Below are 27,993 nucleotides of genomic sequence, written 5' to 3' on the forward strand. Positions count from 1 at the left end.
GTGTCTCAGCTCATTTTTCTCCACACACACACACACACACACACACACACACACACACACACACACACACACACACCAGAGATGGGGGACTCGAGTCTAGTGACTTGACTCGAGTCAGACTTAAGTCGCCAGATTGAGGACTTGTGACTTGCTTGATCAACAGTGAGAAAAGACTTGACTTGACTTGGACTTGATACTCATGACTTGAGACTTGACTTAGACTTGCATGCAATGACTCGACAAGTCATTGCTGTCTTGGTTAATTGGTGAATAATAATAATAAAAAATATTTTCGATTGGATGTTTCCTGTTGTATGTGGGCGAACCTGGCAACCAGTAATCTCTACTAGGTGATGCGCCCGCCATCTACAGTAGAGCGGTCGGGGTTTGGAAGATGGAACGTGCTACCAGTTCTGCTGCTACTGCAGCCAGTGTTCCCAAAATCATAACATTTGGATTTAAAGACTATTCAACTCAACAAAAGAAACGATTCGCCGTGTGCAAGGTGTGTAGCGCAAAGAAGAGTACTACACAAAGAAAAGTAAGTAATGTCTCTAGCTAATTTCACATTATTGTTAATCTAACGTTAGCTGGCAGCTAACATCCCATCTCCATCAGTCAAACGTGACAAGAGCTTACTGTTTGCATCACATTAAGTTTTAATCATGTTGACTTAGTTTCACATTGATCCCGCCTATCAAATAACAGACAATTTGACTGAAATACGGCAGCCTATCTGAAATTGCCAGATTGATTCACTTGGCAGATCAGGCCTAGCTAGCGCTAGTTGCTAGTTCAAAGTCTACCACACAAATGTAGCCGTTAGCTTGTTAGCGCTAGCTGCTTTTTTTTTGTTAAATCATAAAGTATAACAGCCAAACAACATGCACAAACCCTATTACTGTAAATGTAGGTATAAGTATATGATATATGAGAGATGTATGACATAAATGAGAAATGGGCCACTTTCAAGAGTAAATCGTAGTATATAACATAGAAGTGTCTCCATTTCATTTCCGTATGGTATTTATTAATGGAATATTATGCAATGAAAACATGAGCTAAAAGGAGTTTTTTTGCACTTCTCCCCTCTGTCTAGATTTGAAGAGTACATCACTACTAAGGACACATTTGACACCAATAACAATGATATCGCAGTTTATGACTTCAAGAACTCCAAGCAATACCTACAGCTTTAATCATCCACAGCAGAGAGAGAGAGTGAGGCCTTTTTGAAGGAGTAGTGGACATAGAAGTTGTATTTGTTCAAGTTCATTCCTTCTTGCACTTCTTTGTCTTCTGTCTTTTGCAACACATTAAAAAAAAGGACTGTCTTTTGCAACATATTGAAAAAATGGTTGTAAATAAAAGGAAGTGGTGTGCTGCTGTTCCCAAGATAAACTACTGTGTTGAGTACTCTGTCTGGTAATTATTGTTTGGTACACCAGGCCCTGTAGTCGTTTCTAGTCATTCTGATCCTGCTGGTCCTAGTGAGTATTTATAATTATTCTTTAGCCTTATATCCCCTTCCTCTATTTGTTAGCCCTTTTGTGCAAATGAGGGCTACATAAAACTTAGGCTGCAGTCTCTTAAAGTTTTAAGACGGTTGTCTTCCAGCTTATTATATTTCTATGACTTGACTTGTGACTTGCTTGACCTAAGCTATGACTTGACTTGACTTGACTCGACTCTCACAAAAATGACTTGGGACTTGCTTGAGACTTGAAGGTTAAGACTTGAGACTTGCTTGAGACTTGCATATGTGTGACTTACTCCCATCTCTGACACACACACACACACACACACACATACACACACACACACACACACACACACACACACACACACACACAAACGAATATCATGGCTTACAAGGGTAGTATACAAGGATGAGTCTAGAATGAATACTAGCCCCGACTTTGTCGCAGTCTGAGCAATATAATGTAATTGAACCCAGTAGCTACATGAGAGCAATCCTCTCTGATCCCCTTAACCTTTCATCATGCAATATAAATGTACATTTCTGAGTAACCTATGATTGTGCGATCGTACGTGCGCTTATGATTGTATTTTAGGTTTAGTGCTGATTAGCAATGTTAGCATGCATGCTAAACTTAGATGGTAAACAACGCTATATCGACCAAACAAAAGTATTGTAGCACTTGTGAACAGCATGCTGGTGTTAGCATTTAGCTTTGCATGGCTACAGCTTTACCTTGCATGGCTGTAGACTTTTAAGTTTTGAGGTGCAAACGCGTTACAACGGCCCAAAGAGATCATTTTAGGAGAAACGTGCTGCACTTGAATGATGCATATCTGCCACCATCATTACCATGGGTAGGTTAAAACCCATGAAAACCCAATGATCCACCTTTTTTATCTCGTTGACCATAATCTTTATCCTGATTTGATTTAAGAAATCTGATCAAATTATCCTGACTTTTGCATTTTTCGCCCAAGCAACCAACGGCATCCTGTTAAAGCCACTCATTTGTGGTTTTAATAATAAGGCAAAAGTGGGGGTATGTATACAACCTGTCGAAACATCGCTGTCATCTGAAATCAAGTCTCTAACATGAACACCTTGAGTGATGTCACCAGGTCTTCTGATCTCAGAAATAAACTTGGTAAGTCAAATATTATAATGACTCCAAATAAAGACCCAGGTGGGGAAAGATAACCCTTGATACTCCCTTTAACACAAATCTGTGTTAGCAAATATTTACCTGCTAAGGTCCCTTTGAGCAACAGATCTCTACCAGTTTGACGGCTGCTGAATCTGACCTCCAACAGAAGACCGAATTCCAGCTTAAGGCCTCAAGGGTGTATCACTACAAATGTTGTATCCTTTGGCAGAACATATCCAAATGTTTAATCATCGTCTTTTCTATGGTTCAATGAGACACATGTTTATAGACTTCAGCAGAATTTCAGAAGAACTGTCTCAAATTGAATTATTTCCAGACATTTTTCCTGTGTTGTGTCTGTGTTTATGCAAGTGCATGGGCTGTGTGTGTGTGTGTTTGCACTGCCTGACACATCTCTTCTCTTAGGAGCCAAAACTTCCCTTATCAGAGTATTCCATGGAGCCCCAACCTGTGTTTTGTGTGCAATGGCTGTGCTTGCTTGCATTTCATTAAATATTTCTGTGCAGGATTTTCAGCATGCATGCATTTATACATCTACGGAAAAAAACATCCCAATGTTTTCTTAAATCTCAATCTCTACATGTATGGCAGGCAGTCATTCCAGTGTCTGTTGAATTCCAACACAGAGAAAGGTTGTCAGTAGTTTATGGAATACAATAAAATATAGAAAATGTAATTGAACTGAAAGACATACCTATAAATAATAAAAACTGATAATGTAGCAGTTGTCTCTTCATTTTTTCCAGAGTTGTATCCGGCTGAGTGTGTGTGTCTATGGAGGACTGTGTCTCAGAAATTTGTCTTGGCTCCACTGTAGTTTTTATGAGTCCCAATTTCCTTCCTTCTGTTTTTGAAGATCGAGCGATTGGACCTCTCACTGCCATTTTAATACTATCTGGCTTTAACACAACCTTTTTCCACCAAAATTTACTTGACATAAGTTTTGCACATGGTCTTCACCGTACGTGTTCATGGTGTGTGCACAACCTTGTGTGTTAGTTCATGATGCATCAGGGTAACAACTCCCAGCTGCCTTGTCTGAGCAGAAAGCACATCTGGAGGAAAGAGGAGGTAAACATTTCAAAAAGAAGCAAAGGAAAGGAGCAGTAAATATTCACTTATCATAAGTTTAATGTAATATCCTGTTTATTCTTCAGTATAGTGCTGAGATTCAAGAGCTGCACTGGAAAACATCTGAAGGGACTGTATCACTTATATATTTATATGCAGGCAGTCATATCTGTGAGCAGGCAGCACATAGCATGACTTTGCATCTGTTGCTTGACAGTGGATTCATGCAAATGCATGCGTATATGCGCTTTGCTTCTATGATTGTTCTATTTTCGTTGTCTTTGACTGGACTTTTTTAATGTATTTGCCGTGGCGCAGTGAAAGAAAAAGTTGCAGCGATGTTGTGAGAGTCGGGCTCTTTATGTTCCTGGAACTGATTATGCAGAAATCCCCCCAGACTGAAACAGTCCATGTGAAAGAAATGAGGGAAAAATAATGAAAGAGTAAGGGAGAGTGTGTGTGTGTGTGTGTGTGTGTGTGTGTGTGTGTGTGTGTGTGAAAAAGAGGGGGAACAGAGAGAAAGAGACTGGCTTACTCTTATTTGGGAGGGAGGTCATTCCTATTCTATGAGTCACACTGTTAAACAAGACCAGAACCCCCCGCCCCCATCTCCATCACAGCCGCACACACACTTCTTCTTCTTCTTCTTCTTCTTCTAAGGAAAATCTCTTCCCAGGCCAAGACAGAGAGAACAGCTTCAGAGGGTAATAACTCTGGCCAACAGCTGGCCTCCTCCTCCTCCCACTCTCCCTTTCCTGCTGACTGCAGTCTCACCTCTAAACTCAACACTAGAGCTGAGTAACGTTACAAATATTACGATACCAATACCTATACTAGAACCCTTAATGTGATACTAAATCCCATATAGTACTTAATTTTATACTTTTTCCGTTACTTAATACGATGCCTTTTGCGCAAGCCTTCACCACAGACTGCATGGCTTTCAGCTGCTGTGGTAGTGGGGCAATCACACTTTGGCTGGGTAATACATCTATATTGTAGCAATACTTTGATGTTAGACTAGATATCGTTTGAGATTTTATATAGTGTCATATTGTGGCATAAGTGTTTTTTTAGGGGGGGTTTAAAGACTGCATGTTAGTAAAACATTTTTTATATTTTCATTTGCACTGCTTTACCAATTAAGCCATTTAATTACATGGCGTAGTTGAATACTCAATTCTGATTGGTCAATATAGACATCCCAGAGGTTAATAATTATTGCTAACAGACTGCTGCTAGGGATGACAGACCGTTGCTAAAGAAGATAAGGGACTTTGTGCATTCATATCAGTCCTCTGAAAAATATCGCCCTGACCTAAATCATGGCAAATCGTGGTATTAAATCGAATCATTGCCGAGTCTGGCTGCCAGTAAAACCATAAACATTTACTTTTTATTTTTTCTCGATCTTGGTATGAAAGGCTGTACAAAACTGACGGGAAACGTTTTTTGATTCTATTTGGTTCTGGGTTACTTCCGTCAACACCTTAAAAGTATGAAATACCGATCACGACACCTTAGGATAAGAGAAAATAAAAAAGCATGAATGTCTAGCTCTTGTGTAAACCTACATCTCTGCAAGTGCAACTGATAATTCCTGGCCATATCAGATCAAACTTTCATGAGATGACCCTTTGATGTGGTAGCCTATTGTTGAAATAATTGATTCCAGTTTCTTGTCATTAACATTAGCACCTGTCAAACTCTGTTCTTCATCTCCCTCTCCCCACTGATAACTACTTGTGTAACGGATGTAGTCCTGAATGTAACTGCATGGCCCCTTGTGTCCTGTCCTGGATAACACATTAGTGGCACTGTTGCTCATTAATGCATTGGCAGCTCTTTGGGGCCACATCGTAGAATACAAGCAAATTGAACAATGATTTGTTTCTGCACATGTAAATATGCTTTACATAGTGTGTTGATGTAAATGCCTGTGCAGATGTGTACATACACAGTAAATCCTGCAACAGGGATACCTCCCACCATGTCCACCAGCAGTCATACAAATCGGCAATCAGCTGGAGCACCTAAAAGCTCTAAACATGGTGAGCAGACTCATGGACAGTCTGTTAGTGTTTACATCCAGTATAAACTCCTCTTACTTGGCCTACTAATTGTAACCAGACCACCAGACACACGCAGGGTCCATTTTGTGTGTGTGTGTGTGTGTGTGTGTGTGTGTGTGTGTGTGTGTGTGTGTGTGTGTGTGTGTGTGTGTGTGTGTGTGTGTGTGTGTGTGTTAATGAGTATGGGAGGGTTAAGTCTACTCTTTATCCTGTTCTATTTCAAATGGAATGAGCACCACATGTGTGAGATTAACTGTGAAAACCTCAAATGCTCTATCTCGGGGACATTAAAGCTTGGTGTCCCCATGTGTTCTGCTGAGGGCCAGATCCATAAAACAGTCATATCTTTTGATACTAACTACAACTGCATAACAATCACTTTGAACAGTTCAAGGTTTCTTCGAGGGGGGAACTTCTCAAAACCCCAGCTGCGCTTTGCCATCCTGTCTTTATTACAGTTAATAGAAGGGGCAGGGGGTTTGTTCATGCGCGCGATCACACGGGTTCCTGCGGATCCATAGCGCCTCCACGCGGATAGAAATGGACACTGGGTTGCATCGCGCGCGTACAGGAGGAGGGATCAGAGCTGGTGGCTGGGGCTGGACCGGGACAGGAGAGCGAACGGACGGCTCTTCTGCGGGAAGTAAACGCGCATCACGGCTTTATTTTCCCATTTTCTAACTACTGTATCTCCCTTTTCTTTTTCGGCTTCCCCTCCTGCTGAGATGAGGAGTTGATCAACAGAGGATCAGTCGCTCGCAAAGTTTTTAAGTTGTTGGAAAGAGTTCGGGTAAGAAGCACTTTTACGCACAACAGTGTGCCAATCTCTCACTTTCTCTGCCTCCTTTTTTCCTCTTGTGTGTCTTTTCTCTGCTGTCTTTTTGCATGTCGTAAAAGTTCTCTCGTCAACAGAAATTAAGGATTTTTCTCAGTTAATCAAGCTTAATGATACGTATCTCCTTAAACACATAAAAACAAATCGACAAAGATAGAAAAAAACCTAAGCATGGCCTAGAACCTGGGCTCTGTTAGTCGTGCTCTTATATTTGCGTGTTTTTTCTTGCATGACATTAACCTGTTCATTGGTGTTGAACAGCTATAAGGACTCCCACTCGCTCCCCTGGCCTGGGGAGAGGAGTGGGAACATCTGCAGGAGCGACTCCTCCGCAGTAGTCGGTCCGCAAGAGGGAGCCACATAAAGCGCGTGGCTGATTTAATAAGGTTTAAAATTAAGGCCTTAAATAATGTGTCTAAAAAATGTGCTTTCCTACGTTCAAATTGCAGGACTGAGCTTATTTTAATTTAAATAACATGTATTTATTGATTACTCATTTTAGATTAAATGCATATTGCTCTTCTTGTAGGATGGCTTTTGTTTGCATTGAAAACCATATTGTCTTTATTTCTAAAGATGGAGAAGAGGATATTTAGTTTTCACTTGTGAGGGTGCATGTTTCATGTTTAACAGTGCAGTATGTTGCTGTGAACATCAGTTGGCAGATGGCCCAGTGGTAGACACTCACTAGTTATGCTATTAGGGGTTACACTGTCCTTATTGACATGTTGCTACTAATGTGTTTGGCTAAGACTTGAGGTGAGAGGTAGCCTATTACTTTCCCGTACAGCTAGCTAAGGCTGGATCATTAATCATGAAACGTTTGAACTCCCAGGGGCCTTCAACGCCTCATACTATGAGTGTGTCAACTCATTTGTGTTAATGTTGTTGGTTTGTGTTAATTATCTAATGTTTTGATCAGAATTATGCACAGCTGAGATATTTAGGGTCTTAATGAAGGTTCATGGTAGCCTGCTATAGAGCCATTTCATGGGCTGTGAACAGGTATGCTGTCCTCGTGCTGCGTTCTCTAGCTTGCAGAACTAGACAGCTAGCTAACAATTTGTCGTCTAATAAATATAGTTGATGAACTCAAGCGAGGCAAGAAGTGTTGGTTTTCTTCCTTTAACTTTGTTCACCAAGCAAGTATTTATAAAGGACATGGATATTCTTTTTTGTAAAACTGAAACAAACAGAAACAAAGGGATACATAAATCTCACGAAGATAATATTACAGTACATAGCAGGTAGCATGATACCACGAGAGCTAGCATGGCTAAGTGACAAATTATCCTAGAGATGTAGAGACATAAATTCAACATAAACTCTTAATTATCTACATGGCATTGAATGTGGTAACAAAGAATATGCACTTACAGACTAATAATGTCCAAAGCTGGCGCGTTAAAGGTAAGTCTTTGAAGAGGAATCCGGCAGAAACTGTATCCGTATGTTCTCCTAACTCAAGTCAACTCGACAATGAAAAAGAAACTAAACCTGCGCGACTTTGTAAATAGTATTGTCCGCTAGGTGGCAGTATTTCCCCACATAATACGCAAGCTACCAAATGCTTAAGGAGGGCAGAACACTCCCCGCTTGGCATAATAATATTATGTCACTACAAATTTACTTAAACAGAAATCACACAAAGTTCTGTCGGCAAGCAACATACATTTCTCTAACTATTGACGCCTTGACGTTTGGCCTTTCATCGGTCCACTTTCTGCGGCCCTGCAACGTGGACAAGTAGTCCCTTCTCCATCTCTTCCAAAAGGTGTTTGCAAGGCACTGGACGTGTTTCCATTGTTTACCATGCAGGTCAGCCATCTGGAAGCTCCCAGAGGGAGCGGAGACAGTGCTCATCTTCTGGGTTAGTAGCATCGCTGGGGTGAGGACTGTCGGCATGTCAGGGTCGGAGGACACAGGCACCAGGGGTCTGGCATTCATGATGGCCATTACCTCGGCCATGAGAGTGCTCAGTACCTCGTGTGTGAGGCGGGTGTGTCCGGTCTGAAGCAGCATGGCATCCAGAATGCGCCTGGCAACGCCAATAAGCCTCTCCCATGCACCCCCCATATGTGATGAGTGTGGTGGGTTGAATACCCATGAGCACCCCTTACTTTGGAGGTATGTTGTTATGGTTGTGTCTTTGAACCTGCTCCAGCCTCTGCGATCTGCGCTGGCTGGATTTCCCTTGAAAGATACAGCGACGTGGATGAGTCTGGCTGTAGCAGTGCAGAGGTTTCTCCAGCTTGAGAATCTTTCAAACCGCTGTGAGCCCAGCTGAGTGTCGGAGGCGCTGGTAGCTAGAGCAGTGACCTCAGGTCGGATCTCAGTGTCTGCGTCAGGCTCCAGCAGCGTGAAGACGTGGGGCTCCAGGGTTTCCTCTGTGTTGATGCGTGTCAGGAAGCTGGGACCGGAATGCCAGCTGCTTTGCTGTAGCTGTGCTGCAGGCATATATCTGGTGGCGTGGTCCGCAGGATTCTGGTCCGTGGGGACATATGACCACTGGTCTGGATGAGTGGATCGTCTGATGCGGGTCACCCTGTTGGACACATACACATAAAATCTTCTGGATGAGTTATGGATGTAGCTTAATACGATTTTGCTGTCAGTGAAGAACCTGACAGTGTCCACATGAATATCTATCTCGTCTCTAATCAGCTCGTACATCGAACAGCGAGCACGGCTGCGCAGAGCTCGAGGCGGGGGATGGTGTGAGCAGGTCGGGGGGCCAGCTTGGACTTCCCCATGATGAATCCTGTGTGTGCTTTGCCATCAGCGTCAATTCCTCTCAGGTAGGCCACAGCCCCTATCGCCACTGTTGAGGCGTCAGAGAAAATGCATAATTCTTTCCTCTGTGTAGAGGACAACAGGACAGGTATGTAGCACCTCTTTATGTGTAGGTCTTCGTGGGCTGTGAGTGAGTCTCTCCACGTGTTCCACTCTGTCTCTTTGCCGGGGTCGAGTGGAAACTGTCTTGCATCAGAGCCGTATACTGCTTCACCTTTCTCAGCAGCGCGTCTCATGCAGTAGATGGCGATGGCGGGTGACGGGGTGTTTCCGAATACATGGACTTTCATCCTGTACTCCACCACTTTCTTGTCTAAATCATTGTCCTCATACCAGAGGTAGCGGAGGTAGTCTCTATGATCACATCTGACCACAAAGCAGTAAAACATTTGCTGCACATCTGCTGTAACAGCGACAGGCTCTTTACGGAACCGTAGAAGCACGGCCAGCAGCGTGTTGTTTAAGTCTGGGCCGCTGAGGAGTACATCATTCAAGGAGACGCCTTCACATTCAGCGCTTGAATCAAACACTACTCTTATTTGACCCGGCTTCTTTGGGTGGTAAACACCAAATGAGGGGAGGTACCAGTGTTCTTTACCTGCCTCCAGTGGTGGTGCATGTTCAGCTTGGTCGTTGTCCAGCATTTTCTGCATAAACTCTGTGTAGTGGCTTTTCATCACTGGCTTTTTCTCTAGTGTTCTTCTCAGTGACCCAAGACGCTTAACTGCTTGTTCCTGGTTGCTTGGGAGAGGTTGCCGTGGCGACCGGAATGGCAGCGGTGCTACCCAGCTGTGGCCGTCGTCCTGGTAGACCTCTCTGTCCATGATGGTCAGGAATGCTTTGTCATCCATTGACGGAGCCGCTTTGTTGTCGTCTCTGGAGCTCTCGAACACTGAGAGGCGGAGGCTGTCTGTGCTCGCTGCCCAGCATACCTCTTCATCACGGGGGAGTGAGGGAGGGTTGTGTCGATGCGGTATGTTGCTGTAGCCTTCCTTCACCTGGATGTTATTTGGACAGGGATGGAGAAAAGACGTTCGGCCATTTTGTAGCACATTGGCTTTGTACACGTTGACTTCAGCTGGTTTGTGGGCTGTCCCCAGGCAGACGTCACCCACGATGACCCAGCCCAGGTCGAGCCGTTGTACATAAGGAGCGTTGTGTGGCCCGTTGACTTGCTCGCGCACCTTATGCACTCTGAGGATGTCTCTTCCCAGGAGCAGGAGGATGGGTGCGTTTGGGTCCACATCTAGAATCCTGTGCGCCACTCGCTGCAGGTGGGGGTGGTGCTTTGCAATATCTGGAGATGGAATTTCAGATCTGTCATCCGGCACCATGTCACATTCGATGAGCGTGGGGAGGGGGAGTTGTAGTTTCCCATCCATCGACTCAAGCGTGAAGTTGTTGACTCGTCTGCCGGAGGTCTCTGTTGTCCCCGCACAGGTCTTCAGTGTGTATGGGGCTGGACTGGCTTTGAGACCGAAGAGATTGAAGAACTCTGTCTTTGCGAGTGACTTGTTACTCTGTTCGTCCAGCACTGCATACATCTTCACAGCTTTCTCTTTTCTCCCAGCAGGATAGGCTTTAACCAGGCAGATCTTGGCACATGAGCGTGGGCTGTCTGCGTTGCCGCAAATCTCTGTGCACTTGGAAGTGACTGTGGGCGTGTCCTCATCCGGCTCCCCGCTTTCCTCCTTCTCTGTGACGGCACTGTCGTTGAAGACATGAGGGCCTGGGTGTAGAGCCGCGATGTGTCGCTCACTGTTGCACTCTGCACATTTGATTGGCACTCTGCAGTCTTTTGCCATGTGCTGAGTTGACCCACAGCACTTGAAGCAGATGTGGTTTTCTTTGAGGTAAGCCTTACGTTCTTCAATAGCTTTAGATCTGAATGTCCTACATCTTTTGAGTGGGTGTGGTTTCCTGTGTATAGGGCACTCGAGGTCTGGGTCGCCTGTCCTCTTCTACACAGAGCTGGTGTCGCCGTTGCTGGGTTTGGGTGTGACCTCTGGCTTATTTTAATTTAAATAACATGTATTTATTGATTACTCATTTTAGATTAAATGCATATTGCTCTTCTTGTAGGATGGCTTTTGTTTGCATTGAAAACCATATTGTCTTTATTTCTAAAGATGGAGAAGAGGATATTTAGTTTTCACTTGTGAGGGTGCATGTTTCATGTTTAACAGTGCAGTATGTTGCTGTGAACATCAGTTGGCAGATGGCCCAGTGGTAGACACTCACTAGTTATGCTATTAGGGGTTACACTGTCCTTATTGACATGTTGCTACTAATGTGTTTGGCTAAGACTTGAGGTGAGAGGTAGCCTATTACTTTCCCGTACAGCTAGCTAAGGCTGGATCATTAATCATGAAACGTTTGAACTCCCAGGGGCCTTCAACGCCTCATACTATGAGTGTGTCAACTCATTTGTGTTAATGTTGTTGGTTTGTGTTAATTATCTAATGTTTTGATCAGAATTATGCACAGCTGAGATATTTAGGGTCTTAATGAAGGTTCATGGTAGCCTGCTATAGAGCCATTTCATGGGCTGTGAACAGGTATGCTGTCCTCGTGCTGCGTTCTCTAGCTTGCAGAACTAGACAGCTAGCTAACAATTTGTCGTCTAATAAACAGGTCTTCAGTGTGTATGGGGCTGGACTGGCTTTGAGACCGAAGAGATTGAAGAACTCTGTCTTTGCGAGTGACTTGTTACTCTGTTCGTCCAGCACTGCATACATCTTCACAGCTTTCTCTTTTCTCCCAGCAGGATAGGCTTTAACCAGGCAGATCTTGGCACATGAGCGTGGGCTGTCTGCGTTGCCGCAAATCTCTGTGCACTTGGAAATGACTGTGGGCGTGTCCTCATCCGGCTCCCCGCTTTCCTCCTTCTCTGTGACGGCACTGTCGTTGAAGACATGAGGGCCTGGGTGTAGAGCCGCGATGTGTCGCTCACTGTTGCACTCTGCACATTTGATTGGCTGAGGAAGGAGGCTTTCCATGACCAGAAATGTTCAGGGCGGTCGTCGAACTGTAGCAGGCCTGAGCTCACCATTTCTCGTCGCATGAGGTACTTAACAAGGTCTTGTGCTGGCTGCGGCTCGGAGGAGGGCCCCCTGTGCAGGCTGGGGTATGGCTGAGGTATGGGGAGGAATCCCTTGTGTGGAGGTGGTTGTGGCGGCACCATTGGAGACTTATATGGAGAAGGTTCTTCTTGCTTTACCTTGCTGATGAGTGGCGTGGGGCTATGATGAGCAGCTGGCGCGGCTATATGTGCGGCTGGTCTGTAGGAGTGCAGTGGAGCATGTGTTGGCGGTGGTGGTTGTCTGCCAAACATAGCTGAGTGCTGCTGAACGTAGTTACCTGCACGTTCTAAGGCGTTTAAAGGCTTTCCCGGGACGTATGGCTCATGATGTTTCTCCCCGCTTTCAACCTCCTCTTCCTCGTAGGCTGCAGCTTCTGCCTCAGCGGCGGCGGCCATCTTTTGAGTGGTGAGAACGTGGAGACTGGCTTCAAGCTCAGCTTTCTGCCTCATCATTGTTGCTTCTCTCTCCGCAAAGATCAGCTGGACCTGTGCAGCTTTTGACTTGGCGCGTGCTCTGATAGCTGCTGACGTTGCAGAGGATCCGTTGGACTTCTTGGACACCTGTGACCGGGAGTCGGGTGTTCGGAATGGTTCTTGGTTTTGGGTTGCCTCATTGCCGTTTTCTAGTAGCTCCAGAGCGGCAGCACCTTGTGCTTGTCTGGTGGCGTCACCCTCTGCTCCGCCCTCATGAAGCATCGTGGTCTTCTAAGGCTACCTTCTTTGCTTGAACTCGCCGCGCTGTAGTCTTTTTATTATGCTGTCCTCGTGCTGCGTTCTCTAGCTTGCAGAACTAGACAGCTAGCTAACAATTTGTCTTCTAATAAATATAGTTGATGAACTCAAGCGAGGCAAGAAGTGTTGGTTTTCTTCCTTTAACTTTGTTCACCAAGCAAGTATTTATAAAGGACATGGATATTCTTTTTTGTAAAACTGAAACAAACAGAAACAAAGGGATACATAAATCTCAAGAAGATAATATTACAGTACATAGCAGGTAGCATGATACCACGAGAGCTAGCATGGCTAAGTGACAAATTATCCTAGAGATGTAGAGACATAAATTCAACATAAACTCTTAATTATCTACATGGCATTGAATGTGGTAACAAAGAATAGGCACTTACAGACTAATAATGTCCAAAGCTCGCGCGTTAAAGGTAAGTCTTTGAAGAGGAATCCGGCAGAAACCGTATCCGTATGTTCTCCTAACTCAAGTCAACTCGACAATGAAAAAGAAACTAAACCTGCGCGACTTTGTAAATAGTATTGTCCGCTAGGTGGCAGTATTTCCCCACATATAATACGCAAGCTACCAAATGCTTAAGGAGGGCAGAACAACAGGGATCAGCTATGAGAGCTTCTGGTGCTCTGGCAGCAGTATGAGGCATTATACAATATAATGGTTAAATACTTAATAATCGACATTTTTGCAGAATACATTTTGAGTCTCTGTTATTTAAAATTGGGTTGAACTGCAATTTTAACCACTCGTTTAATATGTTAGGCTACAACTATCCACTAGATGTCGCTGTCTCTTTGAATAAAATGCCTCCTACAGGAAGTTAGCGACAAAAAAAGTCACTACAGCCATTAGGACTCTGTTAGCTCTAATTTATAAAGGTAAGCATATTTTGTGACATATTTTAGTTTTAGAGGTCTAACACAACCGAATTATTTTAATTCATTCAAAAATAATTATATTAATTCATCAAACGTACATAAGTCATTTAAAAACAAGTTAATTTAGCAAGAAATGCTTAATGTATTGAAGCTAAGCTAACACAATTAACATTTTTGGACTGGAGAGGATGAGGTGCTATATTGACAGTTCATAAGGTTATTTTTTCCATGTGTTAGCTTTGGTCTGTTTTCTTTTGGCGAAAGAGTGAATCCTTAAAATATATGATCCTGCATATATTAAGTGGGTCTATGGCTGAAAGTTGGCGGAATGTTAAGGCCCATGGTAAGGTTATTTCTGCATGAATAATTTGTAAAAAGGCAAATGTACTTCGTCCAGCCTGCGTCGTTTCCATTTCCTCAAACAAACACAAGAAAAGGAGAAATGTTCAACTCATACAAGGCTTTAAACCCATTACATAACTCTCTGGCCGCCATTTTGTTCCCTAGGCAAAGGTCACTAGTCTGTTTCTCAAAGAAGTACCAGACGCAGGGCTCATGAAGAAATTACATTTGTATAGTGTCATATATGTTTTTCCATTTCTTTTATTCCCTATTTCTTCTATATTTTTCTGTCCACAAGATCTCTTCTCACTTATTGGTTTTGAGAGATAAAGTGGTAATTAAATGTATTTGTGCCTTCACAGGTTAGACAGGAGACGAGGAAGATGCTGGGGTTAGAGGTCATCGCGCTATGTCTTCTTTTTGGAGCCATGACTCACGGCCAGCCATCAGATTGTAGCAGTGAGTGCCATCAAAGTGAATCTTTGTTTCATAAAGCCATAGTAAAAACCACTTAGGAACATTTAATATTGTATTATAAATGCATTGCATTTTCCCATAGAGGATTTACACATGTTTTTTCTTTCATGTTCCCTCCAGAGAAGAACGAATGTCCCATCGACTTGTACTTCACCATCGACACATCTGAGACCATCGCCCTGCAGGAGCCACCCCCTGGCGCACTGGTGGAGAAAATCAAGGTTCCTCCTTTTGCTGCAAATTCACCACTTAAACCTCAATACAAAATATTCCCATTTCATAGTGTCATCTTCACTGCCATGTTGTATAATGTGGTTTGTCTTGCTGTTGTAGCAATTCGCAGAGCAGTTTGCACAGCGTCTGCAAGATGCTGAACTCAAAGGTGCTGTGCAAGTCAACTGGAACATGGGTGGACTGCATTACTCCCAGAGACAGGAAGTGTTCAGTCGCATGGCGTCCAAGAACGATTTCATCACTGTGAGTGACACATACACAAACACACCAACACACCAACACATATACCAGATTCCGTCAAGTTAAAGATTAAACTTAACCAAGTTCTGAATCAGAGGAAATTGATAACGTTCACATTTAGCCTTCAAATCATGTTACTACTGGTTAAAACTGAACTATGCGACATCAATTACTGTATAGTACGTAATCACATACTTTTTTTTCTTGAAATTATATTTTTATTTGGTCGGATATTTTGGCATACATGCAGATTTTTCTGTCAAAACACTGTAAATGGGTAAACAACTAGCCTGGATATCATCAAAATCTTCCTACCTACTTTTAAAGCTTACCAAATGACAAGCTAAATCTTGTTTGTTTAATACAAACGAAAAACAAACTGATAAGATAACAATTAGCAGTTGTATTTGCTGATTATGTGCTAAACACTTTTTATAACTTCTTTGAGTCGACACTGGTCACCTGGCGCTGGACCCAAGACATAGTCCCACTCAATAACCCCCGAAAAGCAAGGGGTTGTTATTTTTATATCACGGCCAATAAAGACTAGGTTAAAATGTTAGGAGCCACCTTTGGCCCCCCTACGATTTCAGTTTATATCAATCAATAACAAACTACCCTTACTTTTTGTGTCCAGGGCGTCAGGGGAATCCGTTATCTGGGTAAGGGCACCTACACAGACTGCGCCATCACCAACATGACGCAGGAAATGCTGCGCCATGCCTCTTCCCCCAACGCCCTCAGATTCGCAGTGATCATCACCGACGGCCACGTGACCGGAAACCCGTGCGGGGGCATCAAAGTGGCGTCAGAGAGGGCGCGCGACGAGGGCATCCGTATGTTCGTCGTGGCCGCATCGAAGAACATTGATGAGACTGGGCTGAAGGAGATCGCCAACTCTCCCGCCAATGTCTACAGGGGCGAGTTCAGGGCTGTGGATCTGGTCCAGGGCAGAGCCCTCATCCATACAGAGACCATTGAACGCATCATCCAAACCATGGTAACACACAAACAACCACAGACACACATGAAACATCATCAACGATTATTCTGCTAACACTTTGCTGCTTTTGTTTTCACAGGAACATCTGGCGTTTGTCGAGGTAAGGATGCAACAACCAATGATCATAAAGATTTGTTGTTTTGGTGTCCACATTTTTTACAGGTGTACCTTTTTTGTGTTATAGTGAAGAGACTGCGTTAAAAAGCAAGTCTTTGCAATACTGTGCTTACATTGCGTTACATATATGCATTTAATATGTACATTTAGATCAACACATTGACATGGGAACTGTCCTAGAGACCTAGCCAAAATGTTCACATATATTTAAATTGTTTATTATAAATATTTTGTAATCCTTTATTTAATCCTCCTTTTTGACCTGATTATAATATAACCCACTCTTACCCACAACAAGCAACCTGAGTTATTTTAAACTATAAAATATTAATGTAATGACATCATAAAGAATGTTTGCATGTTTTGTTTTTCCCACAGTGTTACAAAGTGACCTGTCTGGAGACACCAGGGCCTGACGGTCCAAAAGGCCACAGAGGACAGAAAGTGAGCTCTGCACACACACCAAAACACTCAAAGAAATTGCACAACAGTCACTTTGAACCTCACACACATATCTTCTCCTTTTGACATCAGGGAGCTAAAGGAGACAACGGAGACCCTGGTCTTAAAGGATTAAGCGGTCGCCCAGGAGACCCCGGTATCGAAGGTCCCATTGGTCAGCCCGGAACCAAGGTAGGTCACTGAACATCCACATGCCTCTCGTCACAATTCACTCAAGTATTTCAGAGTTTGTTTGTGTTTATATTATAACAAACAAATGTTCTTCATTTTTTTCCTGTCTGTAGGGAGATCCCGGTTTTAAAGGCGAGAAGGTGAGGCATCAAGTTCATCACTGCATGACTTGTGTGTTTGAGTAACTAACCGGGTTCATGGTCCTTTGGTAGTTTTTTTGTAACATTTCTTTTTGTCGTTTAGCATCTCTTTACGTCTGTTTTTTGATATTTTGTTATGTTGTTCTTGTAAGTCAATTTGCATGTCTTTATAGATATTATTCTTCTGTTTTATGTCATTTTGCAACGTTTGTAGATGTTTTGCATGTCTTTGTGGTTGTTTTCTGTCTCATTTTTGTCTCTTTGCTGTTGTTTTGTGTCTTCGGTAATTGTGTGTCTCTTTACGACTTCCCCGAGAAATACCACGAGTCACTTTTAAATAGAGACTCATGACCACCTGTTAGGCCCCCGGTCCTGTGCCCAATTGGGTTTGGGTTGTGTCTAAATTATAATAAATGATAAACTGGATGAATGATATCACAATCTGTAAATGAATAAGCAGTAGCACATTATTGAAACCTTGAAACCTTGAAACCTTGATTGTATGTAAAAATGACTGCTGATCTTCTGTCTGCCCACAGGGAGAGATCGGAACTCAGGGGAAAAAGGTAGGAACTTGTTCTCCATTTATATTTTATTGCCAAAATAAATCCCATCTATCATTCGTTTTGTAAAAATATTGATCTTTCCTATCTGATTGCCTTCTCTATTTGCGGTTAGGGCGTTGGTGGCATCTCGGGGCGCAATGGGACAGATGGACAGAAGGTAAGGATTAAATTGGCCAGGTTTAGTATATTTCAGGGAACAAAATGCTTCCTAGAAACATTTACAACTTATTGATTCTATTCTGAAATGTACAGTGGATGTCTGATTTTTTTGTCTTCTTCCCCAGGGTAAAATTGGACGAATTGGCGCTCCCGGCTGCAAAGGAGACCCAGGCGACAGAGTATGACTTTATTAAACTTGAATTGAGCAGTACATCTAGATTTTGTTGCGTGATTAAGTATTCATTGTGTGTTTGATGCTTTACAGGGACCCGATGGTCACCCTGGAGACGTTGGTGAACGCGGTTTAGGTGGAAATAATGGAGAAAAGGTGCGTGGTGTTCACTTAAAACACAATCCATCCAACCTGTGTTTAAACTCTGCCTGACCGTCTTTGTGTGTGTTTTGTCTTCAGGGGGATGCCGGTCGCCCTGGAAGACCTGGTCCTTCTGGCCCCTCCGGAGATGATGGACCTAAGGTAAACCAAAGCAAGGGGGCGGGGAAGTCTGTTATCTAATCTTTCCTACAATTAGCTAAAAGACGCTAAAGGCTCAAAACACCTGAAAAGTCTGCTGATCATTTTCTGTGGTTTCATCACAAAGGGTCACATTGTTGTTTTATTTATGTGTTAGTATTAGTCAAATAAAAGGCTAAACTCTGATGCTTCTCTCACAGGGAGAGAGAGGAAGTCCTGGATCACCTGGCGTCCCCGGACTGAAAGGAAATCCGGTGAGTGTCTACAGCTTTTAACGCCAAGATGAAAAGTCAAAAGACAAAGCCTAGCATCTGTCAACACAATATCAATTTATTTTTCTCATTATGTGCATCCTGTGTGTTATTTTTCTCATTATGTGCATCCTGTGTGTTTTCTCAGGGAACCCCTGGACTTGCAGGACCGAGAGGAGAGGGGGTAAGAAATCACACATAACCTGATGTTCCTGTTCATCGGGTGCCTGTATTAGCTTCCTGTTTATTTTCTAATAATCCTCATGTTCTAGGGGAGAAGAGGAGACTATGGGCCAAAGGGTACTCAAGGGCCAGATGGAGGAAAGGGAGAAAAGGTACGATTTTATGCACACAATCAAAGTGGGAATCTGTCATTTATTATTAATTATTATGATTATTTGTTTCATCGCAATTCATTGTTCCATCAGTAGGGGGCTTAACGATGATGTTTATGTTTCAGGGTGAAATGGGGCCTGAGGGTTTGAGGGGGCTCGCAGGTGAATCAGGAAGCAAAGGGACAAAGGTGAGATGATCCTTATCATATTTTTAATATGCATACGTTAATATGAAGACCACAACTCTTGTATACCCACTCTTCCTGCATTGAAATCTCTCTCTCGTTTCAACAGGGAGACAACGGACTTCCAGGCCCCAGGGGACCACCGGGGTCATCAGGAGAGGCCGGGAGAAATGTAGGTTTATATGTCGGTTTTGACTTTGATGGAATTCCTTTCTATTGTTAAATGCAAAGGACCATAATAATGGTTTGATTGGAAAGAAGCCACAAGCACCTCTCTAGATTATGTTTCCTTTTTTTTAACAGTAAACAACATTTTCTTTCGTCTTAATAAAATACAGATAAAACAAAAAAACCTTCCCTTATATCTACATATACATGTCCTTACATACTGTATCACTGCACATTGCATATTACTTTTATACATATTACAGGGAACCTTCGCACACTTAATTTAAAGATTCAAAGGCCTTATTTTTACATGCACAATAGGTACAGCGCAGCTTTTGACTGTAAAACAAATCCTAAGTCCCAGGCTCTGCCAACAATGCAACGAACAATACTGCAAAATAAATAAATAGGGAAATAAATGAGTGCAAAGAAATAGTAAAACAGACATAATGTTTCAAGTAAATGCAGGAATAGAACAAATATATACATATTAAGATAAGATAAGATGGACCTTTATTAATCCAAATGGGAATATTCAGGAGTATAAGCAGCAACACAGTGAGAGCGATAAACCGGACAGTACAGATTCACACAACGATAATGGAGTTAAAGATAAATAACTGTTAAAACAAGAAATTAATTAAATAAACATATCAACATTTTTGAGTCTGGATATTAAACAGAAGAGAGGATTATACAGTAGAATACATACTGTATATTGTGATAACACATGAATATATGGAATAAACATTGTACAAATCAAAGCAGTGATTATGGTTCTTGTTACATTACACTGACACTGTTTGTATGTTAGGGTACCAGAGGTGACCCTGGTGATGTTGGACCAAGGGGAGAACCTGGACTGATTGGACCAAAGGTAAGTGTGTTTGTGTGTGTGTGTGTGTGTGTGTGTGTGTGTGTGTGTGTGTGTGTGTGTGTGTGTGTGTGTGTGTGTGTGTGTGTGTGTGTGTGTGTGTGTGTGTGTGTGTGTGTGTGTGTGTGTGTGTGTGTGTGTGTGTGTGTGTGTGTGTGTGTGTGTGTGTGTGTGTGTGTGTGTGTGTGTGTGTGTGTGTGTGTGTGTGTGTGTGTGTGTGTGTGTGTGTGTGTTAGCATCTTCCTTGAACTGTTTCAGGTGTTGTTGCAGTTGGTAATTAGATCATTGTCTCTATTCAGGGAGATTTCGGAAGACCCGGCTTCAGCTATCCCGGGCCGAGAGGAGCATCGGTAACGTACACATGCACTCCGTGTCTTCACATTTTCTAAACCAGGTGACACACGTGGCTGACAAATCTCTCCTGCGCTGTGTTTCAGGGTGAGAGAGGAGAGAAGGGCAACAATGGACCTCGTGGCAGCAGAGGAGACTGTGGTCAAAAGGGTGAACCAGGAAATAAAGGAACTTTTGGAGAACCAGTGAGTTCATTATTTGTTATTGGATGCATTCTGTTACTGGGACGTGTTACTGTGCAGCTACAAAATGCTAATGTGTCTGCCTATAACAGGGTGATCCAGGATCCCAGGGTGAACCCGGCCTAAGAGGGACAAGAGGAGAGTTTGGGCGTGATGTAAGTATATACAAAAGTAAAGTATTACAGGTACAGGTGCATACACAATCACTGATATAGAGAGTAGCATCCAGCTAATGCCAAATGAAGCTAATGTCTTCATTAGATATAGACTATATGAAGAAGATATGACAAAAAATCACTATGAATAAATATCACTTTGAATAAATCACTCTGCCTTTCTGTTTTCATTATGCTGCTAAAATAAGACAAATTGGATTTGGATTAAAAAAAGAACATTGTTTGATTGAAGTAAAAAAGAGGATAGTCATATTTTTTAAGGGGAGTTTTCCACTAAATCTTGATAATGACTAGAATCAGAAGCAGAATAATTAGATTGGTTAGCACGGGAAAACAACTTAATAAGAGTATAGGAACATATAAAAGTAGTCAGGTAGCAGCCGGTAATAACATTACTAAATTGTATAAAGAAAAAGTATATATAGCAGTATTATTTCACAGTCTTGTTGTAGTCTTCAGCAAGTATTTACCCAAATAAAAGGTACAAAAAAAGTTTATATTGTGCATTCCTTTTATTCATTTGTTTACTTGTTACTGATTATCTTGTGGCAATCCCAAACGGTACACAGTCTCAAAGGCAGGAGGTCATGTTATGTGTTCTCTTCGTCTGCAGGGAAATCCTGGCCCTGAGGGAGATCCCGGCCTCACTGTAAGAACATTTCATCAAAGCGCTTTTTTTTTATCAAAGGCACATTAACATTAAAATTATGGATTTATTGATTTAATGCTTCTTCCTGCAGGAATGCGATGTTATGAACTACATCAGGGAAACGTGTGGCTGCTGTGGTGAGTTTTATTGTTCCCCTTGTGATTCCATTGGGGATGTTAACATGCTCTGGCAGATTCTCACAGTTTGTGTTGTGTTTTTTTTTTTGTCGTCTGCAGACTGTGAGAAAATCTGCGGACCCCTGGACATCGTTTTTGTGATTGACAGCTCAGAGTCAGTGGGTCTGACCAATTTCACCCTGGAGAAGAACTTTGTCATCAACACCATCAACAGACTGGGATCCATGGCCAAAGACCCCAAATCAGACACAGGTTTGAACATGCATTTGTTCAAGTTACAAAAAAAAAAAGTTTGACAGAATTACATTTGCACACATCACGGTAAAATTATATTTTCCCTTTTCCAACATTCTCATACACTAAATTTTACCAAATAAACCTCAAACAGATCATATTGTAATGTAATGGAACTTCCGCTAGCCGTTAGCTCTAGGAGCTATAAAAATACAACTTTATTTGAAAAGATTCAATAACAAACTTTAAGGCTCAATGTAAAATGGATTTGATACACACAAAAACAATAAATGATTGCTTTAGCAAAGAGTGAGGGTCTAGTCAAGCAACATAACTAGGTCAAGTTATGAAAAAAGTCTGTGCAATGTCAGAAAAATGTACAAGCTGGATGCTAACATTGCTTACTTGTTCCGCCAGGCACACGCGTGGGCGTTGTTCAGTACAGTCATAGTGGAACCTTCCAGGCCATCCGGCTCGACGACCCCAAGATCGATTCACTGTCTGCTTTCAAGGTCTCAAAACACAAACACATGTGCAAACTGCTTTGAAGTGTATTTTTAGGGTTTACAGACTGTTGTTTTGTCTCCTTTTGTCCATATGTTTCTTATTTAATGAGGGCTGATGTGCTGACTGACACATCGGGCAGATTGGAGACATCAGAGTTACATATGTGTACATATCCTCTCACTTCAGTTCTGACATTAACCAAGTATCTGGTGGGAAATGAATGGTAGAGCCCTGTTAAAGATCAAAGCTGGCCATATTCTTTGTTTTCTCTCATTGAAAGACTACTGTAAATTACTCCACGTCCTTTACCCTGTATTTTGGGTAAAAAATGCAGAGTAGGGCAGGCATAGTAATTTCCCTTAAGTGCAGTTTACACCTATGACTGTGATTCAAAATGTCTGGTGTGTGAATAAGGCTACTTAAACTAGGAGCGCTTATGTAAAAAGGAAAGCTTTTATGAATCATGATCTTCCTCTGTGTGAACCCTCTCTCAAAACATGAACCTACAGAACACTCACACTCTGACTTGTCCACTATTCAGGACGCAGTGAAGCGTTTGGAGTGGATCGCTGGTGGAACATGGACTCCATCCGCCCTGAAGTACGCCTACGACAACCTGATCAGGGACAGCCGCAGATCCAAAGCAAACGTCACCGTGGTTGTCATCACAGACGGACGCTTCGACCCCAGAGATGATGACTCGCTGCTCACCTACCTCTGCAGGTGCCTGGCCCTTAGGCAGCATATTTAGATTTATTGCGGAGAAGAACAAAGCTTTATCTCATTGCTTGTGTTTGTACGTGCAGCGATCCCAGCGTTGATGTGAGTGCCATCGGTATCGGAGACATGTTCGACCAGATTGAGGAGAATGAGAGTCTGAATAGCATTGCCTGCCAGAAAGACGGCAGGGTGCTGGGCATGAGGCGCTTTGCAGACCTGGTGGCCGAGGAGTTCATCGACAAGATTGAAAATGTTCTCTGCCCAGGTACGATCAATACTGAAGCACACATTATTTATATATATATGTATATGTATATACCATTTAATAATTATTACTATTATTACTGGCTGCTGTCCCTTAGTGAGACTGTAAATAACTGTTCAATATATACTTCCACTAATAATATCACCTGGCTGCTATCACACTGTTTTATACTTGCTACATTTTTTATTTTTTTTAATACCGTCACTGGTACTGAATGTGTAATTTGTATATTGTAATTTGTATAAATTCAATGTTAATCTTTAATATTTTATGCTTCCTATCAATATTAAGCTATTTATGACTATTTACTTTTGATGTAACAATGTAATTTTCCCGCTTACGGGACGAATAAAGGTATTCTGGTTCTGATTACATAGACTACGCTCATCTGGTGGATTACAAAGCTGTTTATTGTGTCCTTTTTGTGTCTGTCTATATCTTTGCTTTAGATCCCATCACCAAATGCCCAGACCTCCCTTGTAAATCAGGTAAGACATTAAAATATTCTGAATCACTTGGTGTCTCCGCTTCTAAGATTTTCCAGCATTTAGGCCTGGGTAACCATCTTCAGTATAGCTCCGCCCCTCTTCTCTGTTGGCTGTGTTGATGCGTCGTGTGTGTGGGACCCCGCCCACAATGAGATATCGCCCGCTTGTTTCAGGAGGGGGCGTCACTGGGGTACAAGCCCCTCCCTCATGGAAACCTCTGGCCGAGGACGGCAGCCCCTCATTGGTCCCCACCTCTTTGGAGGGTGTGACCAGCCTGCTGAACGGCCTGAGCGAGCAGCAGTATGGGGTTGGCGTGGCAACCATGGCGTACACAGCCCAGAGAGCCAAACTCACCCATGGCGAGGACAGGCAGCAGTGGACCCAGCTGTTCATCGACTCCTTCAAATATGTCTACGGAGACATTATGGGAGACCCAGAGAGAGCCTTAGGACTCTGCTAATGCTAATATGCTCTTCATGATACCTCGCCAATGTGGACGCCAATAACTCATAAGCTTACTGCTGGACATAGAATAGATTTTAATTGAACTGTGGGCATTTTTTATTAACTCAATGAGTGCAATATACACCTGGGTTGATGCAAAATGATTGCACGATATGAAGCTGAAGCTGAACCTGTACTAACATATCAGAGCAGCATTTTGTTACTGTATACAGTATGATGATGGGTCGAAATTCAAAATGTGATGCTCCATCTTCTCATAGAACATTTCTAACTACATACACTGAGCTGTGTCTCAGAAAAGTATGTCTGTTAAAAATATGATACATATCATTTCTTACACCTTAGTGGAGGAACGTTTTCCATTCACATTGAAAGCCGATTGTTTGTTGGAGGCAGATTGATCTGCAGAGCCATTCCTGTTGCTCCTGTTGTGTACAGTGGCTCTTTGATGAAGCCTCATTTCCACTGTGAATCACGAGCCCGCTGAATCACTACAATTACTTTTTTTTTGCTGTTTTGCACATATCCATGGTTACGGCCGTAACGTTTTTTGTGCTCTGGGAATGAGTCATGTTGGTGAAATGGCCATGACATTTGGAAAATATCTGGTTTTATATATATAACAGCATATGAGTCAGGCGTAGGTGTATGCTGATGTTAGGTTAATGGACTTGGCACTGATAATGAAGGAACTATTGTATGTTATGCCCTTGATTGGTGCATGTTTCTTTTTGCATGTGGCTTGGCTCGTAAAGTAGGATGACTAGAGGAAAATGACCACAGAGTGGCGTTAACGCTAGCTCTGTTACTCAAACTTGCTGATATGAACTATGTTGTTTTGTACAAGATGTATTCATGTTTTTATAATGCATCTAAAGAGAATAAAATCATAAAGCAAACTAAAAAAGTACTTTCTTAATAAGGCCAGTACTGATATAAGAGGGTTTAAATGGATTTAGGCAGCTAGACTGGAAAAACACCATGTTACCATAAGTTTTGATTACTTTGGCCCCTGACCATCTGTGTACTAGCTCTAGCTCTATGAACACCATGTTTTGATTCGATCTTCATGTGTGTGTTTGTTCCAGAGCCCGCAGTGGCTAGCTGCGTTCAGAGACCAGTTGATGTGGTGTTCATGCTGGATGGCTCTGAGAGGATGGGATTGGAGGACCACCGCAGGGCCAAAGAGTTCATTGAGAACGTGGCTCGCAAACTCACCTTGGCTGGCAGCGAGGCGGACCAAAGGAATGCCCGCTTCGCTCTGCTGCAGTACGGCAGCCCTGCAGAACAGCGGGTGGAGTTCGCGCTCACTCACAATCTCACAGTGATCTCTGATGCGCTGTCCAGGGTGAACTACATGGACTCCTCTTCTGCTCTGGGGAGTGCTATCATCCATGCTGTAAACAACCTGGTGACTCCGGAGGTATGAACATACACAGCTTTCTTCTTTTCTTATTAGATTTCTTGTGTAAGAAAAGGATACTCATTCTGCACCAATTGGCAAACACCTGGTCTAGTAGTTAAGCCAATGCACAAGTGTTGTAAACCTGCATTCTTTCTAATGACCAGCAGGGGGCAAAGGGGTAGTTGCAAAAAATAAGTGAAATTGTATAGAAGTCTTTGAGAAAATGACCATACTTTTTGTAAAACGTGGTCCTATTTAGAACGAAATAAACACCATTTCTTCTTTGTAAGTGTAAAGTTGCTACCTCTGCTTGCCCCTATTTAAAACTTAAAAGTTTAACCCTTTTACACAGTTTTTTTGTTGCATGGGAAGTTAATAGCAGCATTATGGTTACATGAATATCTATTATTCAGATTCCTGGAAGTAACTGCCTACAGCTAAGAATCCGTCAGGCATATAACTCCCAGAAAAAAACTCAACTTGTCATTTTTATACTTTTTTTTTTGTAAATTAATATATGTTTAACCATGGAACAGAGCCAGGGTAGCTTTTTCCCCATGTGTGTTGTCTTCATGCTAAGATTAGCTAATCACCTCCTAGCTCTAGCGTAGTTTTACTGTACTGTCATGAGACTATTACCCATCCTCTCATCTCATCTCTCTAAAGAAAGCCAATGAGCATATGTCCTTGAATATGAAACTATCCTTTAGGTAGCTGGGGCCAGGAAGTGAGCTTGGATTAGCACAGAGATTCAAACCAAGGGAAAACAGCAAGCTTTGATCTAAAACAAATCACAATCCATTTTTGTTTCATCTGGACACGAACAAAAACAGCAGATGATTACCAGCTGATTGGCCTGCTTTTTTACTTTATGCCAAGCTAAACGCCTTCAGTTTGAGCTGCATAACAACACACAGAGATGAGTATGGTATTAATTATTGCAGATAACTCGTGAGATGACAGCATGAAAGTGTGTTTCCATTGTGACATTGCATTTTCTTTTTGTAGGAGGGAAAACGCTTGGTCCGTCGCAATGCTGAGCTGGCGTTTGTGTTCATCACTGATGGCATCACAGCCAGCGAGCAGCTGGACGAGGGCGTGTCTGCCATGAGGCGAGCTGAAGGCGTTCCCATTGTAATCGCCATGGGAACAGACACAGACGAAGAGGTGCTGCGGAAGGTGGCGCTAGAGGACATGTCAGCTGTCTTCAGGGGAACCGACTACAGCGTGCTGAATAAACCCTCGTTCTTTGAGCGCTTTATCCGCTGGATATGCTAGTGAGGAACTGTAACACTCTGCATCATAGAGTTAGAACCCAGAGAGGGAAGGAAGCTCCTTCAGCGTACAATTAAACACACACAGAGTTCAACAGACCTCATTATCAATACTGGTTCTAAGGCCCTGTTGTGGGACAAGATTAATTTTACAAAAGCCAAAACAATCCTTGTAGGATGAGCTGATCACACACTCACACAAAACACATAGGCTTGTGATATCATTTGTAACTCGATTGTCATTCTAAACCTATTGTCAACACTCTAAAGACACTCAGAAGTTTCCAAAGGAGAGGTGTATGATTATTAAATGTGTACGAAACAAATTGTACCCTTTATTTTGTTATTATTTTGTGTTGACTTTTAGTTTGAACTCTCTCTCTCTCTCTCTCTCTCTCTCTCTCTCTCTCTCTCTCTCTCTCTCTCTCTCTTTCTCTCAGTCTTAACAAAGTCAGTTTTTACATTAATGGTGCTAAAATAGAAATAAAGGACAAAGCCATCTGAGTGGTTCTGAAAACTTTTTTTACATCAGTATAATGATGTAATTACTGTAGTGTGTTCAAGAAATGAAAACATTGAGACATATCTTCTCCATGGGGAAAAAAATATCACATAAATACCCTACGCTCAGCCACATGACAATCACACACACAAGTACACGCTGTAGTTAATTCCACGTCCATTGATGGACAGACGAAAAAGAACCAAATCTGTAAAGAAGTCCAAATAAAGCCTAATGTGGTGACCTCAACTATGTGTCCTGTGTTTGCTTAACACATACATGTGTGATGTGTTCATGTGCACTTTGTCATTAAATCACTTC

At 42.5% G+C, this 27,993-nt stretch overlaps 1 protein-coding gene across 3 annotated transcripts; it reads left to right on the forward strand.

Moving 5' to 3' along the window:
- Nucleotides 1-6,377: 6,377 nt before the first annotated feature.
- On the forward strand, nucleotides 6,378-27,921 carry col6a2 (collagen, type VI, alpha 2). 3 transcript variants are annotated; one of them, XM_063886128.1, is made up of 32 exons: nucleotides 6,378-6,581; nucleotides 14,826-14,937; nucleotides 15,061-15,161; nucleotides 15,274-15,417; nucleotides 16,052-16,414; nucleotides 16,497-16,517; nucleotides 16,913-16,978; nucleotides 17,069-17,167; nucleotides 17,281-17,307; nucleotides 17,847-17,873; nucleotides 17,986-18,030; nucleotides 18,158-18,211; nucleotides 18,298-18,360; nucleotides 18,445-18,507; nucleotides 18,705-18,758; nucleotides 18,904-18,939; nucleotides 19,028-19,090; nucleotides 19,216-19,278; nucleotides 19,385-19,447; nucleotides 20,258-20,320; nucleotides 20,617-20,667; nucleotides 20,755-20,853; nucleotides 20,943-21,005; nucleotides 21,640-21,675; nucleotides 21,767-21,812; nucleotides 21,912-22,064; nucleotides 22,464-22,558; nucleotides 23,095-23,276; nucleotides 23,360-23,538; nucleotides 23,988-24,026; nucleotides 25,580-25,914; nucleotides 26,905-27,921. In XM_063886128.1, the coding sequence occupies exons 2-32, from the start codon at nucleotides 14,847-14,849 to the stop codon at nucleotides 27,172-27,174; spliced, it is 3,054 nt and encodes a 1,017-aa protein (XP_063742198.1). In that variant the 5' UTR covers nucleotides 6,378-6,581; nucleotides 14,826-14,846; the 3' UTR covers nucleotides 27,175-27,921. The 3 variants fall into 3 exon arrangements, with proteins under 3 accessions (XP_063742198.1, XP_063742199.1, XP_063742200.1); XM_063886129.1 differs by having other exon boundaries at nucleotides 14,826-14,922; XM_063886130.1 differs by lacking the exons at nucleotides 25,580-25,914; nucleotides 26,905-27,921 and adding an exon at nucleotides 24,200-25,526.
- The last annotated feature ends 72 nt before the right edge of the window (nucleotides 27,922-27,993 follow it).

The sequence above is a fragment of the Eleginops maclovinus genome, chromosome 6, assembly GCF_036324505.1.
Source record: "Eleginops maclovinus isolate JMC-PN-2008 ecotype Puerto Natales chromosome 6, JC_Emac_rtc_rv5, whole genome shotgun sequence".
NCBI lineage: Eukaryota > Metazoa > Chordata > Actinopteri > Perciformes > Eleginopidae > Eleginops > Eleginops maclovinus.